Below are 7,903 nucleotides of genomic sequence, written 5' to 3' on the forward strand. Positions count from 1 at the left end.
GGATAGGCTCCAGCAACCATGTGACCCTAAAGTTGCATTCACACCTATAAAAAGTCTAGGTATACCAGCTCAAGGATGGATGGATGGATGGATGCATGGATGGATGGATGGATGGATGGATGGATAGGTACATGGATGGATGGATGCATTGAAGAACGGATGGGTGGGTGGATGGGTGGATGGATGGATGGACAGACAGACAGACAGACGGATGGATGGATGGATGGACAGACAGACAGACGGATGGATGGGTGGATGGACAGTCAGACAGACGGATGGATGGATGGATGGATGGATGGATGGATGGATGGACGGACGGACGGATGGATGGATGGATAGATGGATGGATGGATGGATGGATGGATGGATGGATGGATGGACGGATGGATGGACGGATGCATGGATAGATGGATGGACAGTTAAAATGTTTGCTCCTTTTTTATCCCTCGTTAGACACATACTGATAGTTTCACCTCCAAAATAAAAGCTTTTTCCCTCTAAGTCCCTGATTACCATGAGTAATGATGGTTATAAAATTGAAAGTTCTGAAAGTCTTACATTTCTATCTTTACTTAATATGCAAACAAAATGACCAAAAAAGTTCATACATGAAGTTCACAGAAATAATGTGTATCATTTTTAGGAGAGTAGAACCATTGACTGTATATGAGAACTGGACTGAGTGAGTGGGACATCACCCATAGAAATGACTTACTTCTGGCTCCAATATAACAAAGTCAGTTCAGCTGCCATTTTTTCCCCAATATGGATGCTGCCATCTTGGAGCCAGATGTTGTTGGTAAACAGTGATTAGTCAAAGTCTACGTTTCTATGGCAACCGGTCTAAGCAGTCATTGCTGGAAGGCCATACCCTCTACCACTTTAATACTAACTTTCTCAAATGTTTCAAACATTCAATGTGAGTTCACTTAATTCTTTAGAGGCAACTGATTGGCCAGTTTTTTACTTGAATAAGTATCTTTTTAAAAAATTGGATTAGCAAAAACATGAAGAAAATATCAGGACAAGAATGGTTATACTGACAAACATAATAAATGAGTAACAGCTGGTCATTTCTCAATAGAAGTCTATGGGATTTTGGCCTCTTGGAGCCAGCAGGTACTTCCTGTTTAGAATGCCAGGAGGGAGGAGTCACTCAGTCCAGTTATTATATATTTTCAATGACCAGCACAGACTTTCTTACCTCTGAGCTCTGTAAATGTATTTGGAGTTCCCAGTGAGTCGATAAAGTAGGAGGAAGACATAAGCACTTCCTGCTACTCCGTGACAGATCCCGGGTCCCTTCTTCAGCAGGCCTTTCTGCCACACCAGCTCGCCGCTGCGGATGCACGTGTCCAGATACTGCGGCTTCTTGTTGATCAGATACGCTTTTGCAAAAAGATATGCAACACCTGCACAAGAAGGGTTGGAATAGGTTACTTCCATGCGGTCACACACAAACAGGATTTTCCACCGTGATGGGGCGCATACCCGGGGCTCCATGACACCAGTGCACCAGCTCGTTCTCCCTCTCGATCATGGCCCCCAGCTCGGCGGGCCAGTTGCAGTTCTGCTCCTGGTTCATGAGGAAGTCCACGCTCTGCCACACCAGGTCCTTGTCGGCGCCGCTGAGCATGTCCTGGTAACTCAGCAGCATCTGCAGCACCGACGAAAGGCCGTGGGCTGCACCTGCCAGGACACAGGGCGAACAAACACGCACCCAAACAAGGCATGCAGGGGAGGGGGGGAGAAAGAGACATGCATGGTATCCAGGCAAACACGAGCTAGGAGGTACTAACACAAAGAACAAGAGCAAGCTTTTTTGTTTTGTTTGGGCTATAAATTAAAGAAGTCGGTAGATTGAGAGCAAGTGTGGGCAAAAATACAGATTTATTATAAAAAAAAGGCTTTCTTAAAGAGCATTGCGATACTGAAAATTCTGGTTTTGGTGATTTTAACATGTTCTTATGGCATTTTTCTCAGTGAAAATAGCATTTCTGAGTATTTCTTTATACAAATCATTGAGAATCAGTGGAAGACAAAAAAATGTGGTTTAAAAAAAAGTGACCAAGAAAATCTGCTAGGTGAGCCAGCAATAAGAAGGGGAAGAGGGGCGGGATTGCTCCGCCCCAAAAGTCCCGCCCACAACTCAGAGGCAAACTTCCAATGAACTCCATCCGCTCTGCAGAAATTATGTCCTACAAAACAACACCTTTACGATAGATCAAAAAATGAGCGTGACTTTAGGGAGCAAGAAATAATCAACTTGATCACTTTTGTTGCTTAGTTACTCTAAGGAGTTTTAGGAGAAATTCACTAAACTTTTAACTAAAAATTTTGATAAAAAATGTTTCATTGCACTAGCTGCCTACAATAGACAATTAAAAAAAGTAAAAAAAAATCAGATATTTCCTCAGAAATGTGGAGGTCCCGCCCGACTAAATTTGATTCACCACAGCCTGGATCGATTCAGACTTTTTTTCTTTTCTTTCGATCCGCTGGATTAAATTCAATTACATTTTGAGTTTACAGTTTACATATTTGTACCAATCATGCTAAAAACATTTCAGCTCCTCCCACACGCATTTGGGGCGTCAAACTTCTGAGGACATTTTTGGACAGCGGTGAATTTAACAGGTAAGTTGTGTGAACGCAGCATAAGAAGGCAGTAAAGTGTTATATAAGAACACATCATTTGCTATTTATATCGTGGAGTGCAGAGTCTTGCTCAAGGACATGGCGACTGAAAACTGCACCCAAACCCACATCTGATAAAGGTTAGTTTCAAGCACATCAGATTTTCAGAACAAACTGTGACACATGCAATAGTGTTTAGATGTGTTCATCAAAAACCCAAAGAGGTTTATAGTTTTTTTGTGGTTTCAGTCCCTAATGACTCGCTGAGGTATTTCCATGCAGAGGTGGTCATCCAGACCATGCTTACTATGAACTCTGTGTTGGCCTGTAAAGTTACTGAGGATGTCCGACCCTGATGATTCTCCTCGTCTGACGTGATCAAGAAAAGAACAGTTAGCTTTACACACATCAACACACCAGCTCTGACTGTGAGCGCTACGGCTCACATTTAAAACCACAACTTTTACATTCAGGACACACACTGAAGGAAAAAAATCTGTGAAAACATCTATCAAAGCATTTATCCTTACCCAGGTACTCTGTTCCGTAGTATGAATACATGAGGGGGAAGGGTTTCCTTTTCCTCCTGGCGTACTGTTTTCCTGACTCGATAATCGCCTGGCAAATGGATTTGATCTGATCTTTGCTCAGAATCTGCAACACAAAAAGTTAATTTTAGTGCATAAAGTACAAAAACATACAAAATACCGAGCTTAATGTGAAAATAAGCTCTGTGGAAACTAACAGCAGTTCCCGCAATGTCCACTAGGGGTCTACCTAACTAGTACTGTACAAAAAATTGATTTATTTTTTGTAAAAAAAATATTTATTTTATTACTTAATGCTCAAATTTAATTATTACTTAAGTGTAAATTATGAATATTTTGGTTGAAGAAATTCAAAGTATAAAAATAAAAAAAAGAATCATTTTAATAAGCTGAAGTTTTATACTTTTTGTCCCTTGAAAGTAAATTTTTCACTTAAAAAAATAAAAATTCTCAATTCAAGAAAACGTACTCAAGAGCAAAAAGGACTATGAAAAACATAAAAATGGTCAAAAACTGTACTAAAGCCAGAAATACATTACAGATATATTTAGCATCTATTCAGAAAACCGATTAAATAATTTCTAAAAGTCACAATTCCTTTATGAATTATTCTTGTGTGGAAAACAACAGTAGGCTGAACTTTGTAACAGTGAAGGGGGTGGAGTAGCTCTTTTGGGACCTTCAGGTCTCCGTTAATGATGAGGTCTTCAGTTTTAGCCTCATGGGACAGAAGCACACTCTCAGTTGCTTTTGCTGCACCTGCTTTTCTTTTCTGTGCTCAGGTTGTGCAGCTCTTGTTTTATTTGTGTATATTTAAAAACAGCAGCCGTCCAACCAGGTTTTATAAGGTTGATAATAACTATTAAAAAAAGGGACAAACACTTTTGGAGCCCCAGACTATGAATAGTGGAGCTCCTGCGGTCTTTAGCACAACTATTACAACTTTATGAAACTAAAATCTGAAAGGAATTTCTAATGAATCTTGTTTGTTTCTATACACATTTAATTTGATTATCTTTCGAATATAGAAAACTTCTGTTCAGTACGAGGTATTTATCTCTGAGTCACATTGGTTAAAGTTTTGTCTAAAGGATGGATTTTAGGTCAGAGAATTGGATGAAACAATATTGAATTTGAATTGAAAGGTTGTTAAAATGAATTGTTAAGCTCTAGTTTGCAGGCTAGAATGACCCACATATTCCAAGTGGGAGAGTTACAGATAGAAATATGACCTCATTGTGGCTAAAATGAATATATATGGCACAGTTTGATGTTTTTAGTTCATTTGTCACCAGATCTTGATGCATAAATTTAGTTATGACGCTGCTTTGGCAATACCTGACAGCTGAGGGTTTGCAGGTGAAAGGGACCCGTGTCTGATGCTGATGCTGATAGCATCATAGCTAACAAAGGTTAACGTGTTAAGCAAAGAATCCAGAGTGAGACGTTCATTCCAAATCCATCACCAGGACGGAGTTTGCTGGATTCAATGCCAACTGCACTCAACCTCTGTTCCCTAACTTCCAAGTCCACTGGAAAGTTGAGCGACTCAGTAGATGTTTGACAACTGAAGGCAAAACACCTACAAGCTAAATGCTAAAGCTAACAACCGACCATTACAGAATCAAAGACGGGCTTTTATAATAGAGCTGGAGAGATGTCCTGAAACTTCTGGGACACCAATTAACCAATCACAAAATTCAATTGCAGTACCTCATTTCAACCTATAGGGTTGAAAGGCAGTTTTTGAATATATTTTAATGAATTAAACAAATTTATTTTAATTTGTCAAAAATTTGGGGACAACCAACAGACAGCACCTTTAAAGACCCATTTATAGAGGTCAAAAAAAGTTGATTTAGTGTTTGGTTACCCTTTAAATAACTTTCAATCGTTTACTCTCCAGAATAATATGTTTTGACAAAATTATAGAAGTTAGAAATAAGAGCAATATAACATCAAGCCATTATTAACAATAAAATAAAATGATCTGGAGGGCCGAAGATGATTATGCGGCGGGCCGTGTCCGGCCCCCGGGCCGTGACTTTGACACATTGCAGTGGGTGATTTTGGAGTGCGTCACGCCGGTGCCAGAGCTCACCTCTATGCCCAGCTTCTGCTTGAGCACCAGGGCCGCGCACAGGTACCCCGCCCGCCCCACGAACAGCTCATCCGAGCCGCACTCCAGGAAGTGGATGGGCGCGCACACCTCCCACAGGTTGCGAAACTTGGTGAGCGGTCGGACGAAGTCCGCCAAGCCCAAGCTTTTGTAGATCATGGTGGCCACCGCGTAGACGCCCGCGCCGCCCAGCAGGAAGGCGGCGCGCATGTTCTTGTCCGGCTCCGCGTCCACGCACCTGACCGACACGTCGATGATCTGCTTGGCCGTCTTCAGGTAGACGTCGCGCTGCTCGGAGAACAGCGGGCACTCGCTGACGTGGTACAGCATGTAAGCCACCCCCGCTGGGCCGTCATACAGCCCGCCGTCACAGTCGCTGATGTCCACGGGCACCTTCCTCAGGATCTTCTCCACGGTGGCCACCACCGCGGGCACGATGACCTCCGCGCTCTGGCCCGGCAGCAGCACACCCTTGTAGTCGGAGAAGCGGTTGGCGAAGCAGCGGTTGTTCTCCATCACCACAGCCGGGAGAGGCGCGCGCTCCGCAGGCTGCACGCGCTCAAGGATGCTGGAGGAAAACACTTTGACTGCACTCTGAGCCCGACAGCCCGCAGCTGATTGGCTGAGAAGAGTGAAGGTTGAGCCGCTGATTGGCTGGCGGGTCCAGCATCCCGTCATCTCACGTCTGAGACTGAGACACGCAGGACTTCACAATGACAGGATTAAAAAAAAATCAAAATCCAAATCCTTTTGGTCAAATCCGTTCGTTCATAAATTCTGATGAATGAAGAGAAGGAGTGATCTCTCTGTGGGATGTGTTAACCTTCAACAGATCCCTAGTCACTCAGTGACCTCTGCTACATAATCTGATCCCGTTTAGACCATTTAATAAATTATTTAACCATCCAGTTTATTAAAATGCTTCAAGGTCACATTATAAACGGAATCATTTTGGCTTCAAAAAGGTAAACAACAAAAAAGATGTCCGATAATTATAAATTAGTGGTTTATTTTTGTGTAAAAATGTCTTATTATTTAATTTCATTCATAAAAATGCATTGTTGTTGTTGATTATGATGTCGGCTCTTCTTCATTTCCACCGCTAGGTGGCGACATAAACCCAAAAAAGTCTTGCTGTGCATGGATGGAGCCACGCATTTTTAAAACACTGACAAGTGTTTCAATAAATTTTCAGAGCTTTACTTCACTTGAACTCATAATATTTACAAAAGTTGACACTTTTAGCCATGTGCTGATGGAGACTCCCGGATGAGTGATGAAATATTTAAAGAAAGAAGATTTTCTGTCCAGATGCCACGACTAAACTTCAAGACAATATCACCTGGATGAATTAATATTTTCTTCTCACAATAAATAAGATCCGTCCATCTATCTTTATCACTTGAAAAGTTGCTGGAGCCTATCCCAACCACTGATATCCACAAACTCATAACCTACAAAGTGACCTACAATACATATTTTTGGGAGGAAGCCAGAGTAAAAAATACAATTCTTGATTTTTTTGTTTAGACCTGATTTCCTCTAAAATTAGCTCAAATTAAACCATTTAATGATGTTTTTGCGACCTGAGTACCCATCAGCAATACAGAAACAGCACAATAAGTTACATAAACATAAATCTTCTTACATCAATAATTTAAAATATTTACAATAAAAAAAGTCTAAAGGAGGAACCAAGTTAATTATTACAAAAAAGACATATAAATGCATAAAAAAATAAAAAGAAAGTTAAAGTTTATTGACTTTGAATGTGTGGATGAATAGGACTGTTATTGTAAAACTCTTTGGGCCTTCAAAGTGGGAGTTACAAGGGAGCAATGGGCAAGAATAAACACAACAATAAAAAAGTTTTTGAGGGCTTTATTAATGTTTTATTGATGCGTCTTATCATTTCTGAAAGGATTTTAAAGCCTTTTGTCATTTCTGCAATCTTAAGCGACTTCAATGACATGCTCTGATTCAGTTCTTTTACTTTTGATCCTCAATTTTTGTATTTAATATCATTTAAACTGAAACACTCTACTGATTTTTCTGAGCTGGTCTGCTTCATATTTTATTCCCTTTCTGTCCTAAACAGCAGATATATTAGGATCTCAGATGGTTTTCATTAAAAGTTCTGTCAAACTTTCTGCCATTTTCAATGGTAGTCATCAAAGAAGAAACTGTGATTGAGAAATCTGAATTTATATATTTTATTCCTTCTTCCCACTTTTGAGATAAAACAGATAATAAATGCTACGCACACACCCCCAAAGGTCATTGTGTGACCTTTACTTTCCAGGGTTGTGAATACCTCATTTGAATTATTAAATGCAGTTTCTCCGCCGTATCGTCTACTTTATATAACGTCAGGAAATGAAGTTTGGATCTTTTTGAATCTGCAAGCGATCGAGATGAAGAAGATGTGACTTCATCACCCTAGAGGGTGCAGGGTGGCTGCAGCCAGTCTCAGAGTTTTGGTTGTAGTCATTACTAGAAATAGCAGGAGGGGGAATTAGCTTATTTTTTTGTGCATCAGTTCTTGGAGAGTGTTTGGGAGTCCATTTAGGCAGGAGAAAACTGGAAGTGTTTTCCCTTT

The 7,903-nt window shown here is 40.7% G+C and overlaps 1 protein-coding gene across 1 annotated transcript in view; it reads right to left on the reverse strand.

Annotated features, from left to right (window-relative positions):
• The window catches only part of LOC112155405 (lanC-like protein 3), an 8,842-nt gene extending 2,673 nt beyond the window's left edge, over positions 1–6,169 (reverse strand). The window contains exons 1-4 of the mRNA XM_024287003.2: positions 5,287–6,169; positions 3,168–3,291; positions 1,492–1,689; positions 1,205–1,412 (exon numbers count right to left, since the gene is read on the reverse strand). Coding sequence (XP_024142771.1) covers positions 1,205–1,412; positions 1,492–1,689; positions 3,168–3,291; positions 5,287–5,982 — 1,226 coding nt within the window. The 5' untranslated portion in view covers positions 5,983–6,169. The remainder of the gene's footprint in view (positions 1–1,204; positions 1,413–1,491; positions 1,690–3,167; positions 3,292–5,286) is intronic.
• Between the last annotated feature and the right edge of the window lie 1,734 nt (positions 6,170–7,903).

The sequence above is a fragment of the Oryzias melastigma genome, linkage group LG21 (assembly GCF_002922805.2).
Source record: "Oryzias melastigma strain HK-1 linkage group LG21, ASM292280v2, whole genome shotgun sequence".
Classification (NCBI taxonomy): domain Eukaryota; kingdom Metazoa; phylum Chordata; class Actinopteri; order Beloniformes; family Adrianichthyidae; genus Oryzias; species Oryzias melastigma.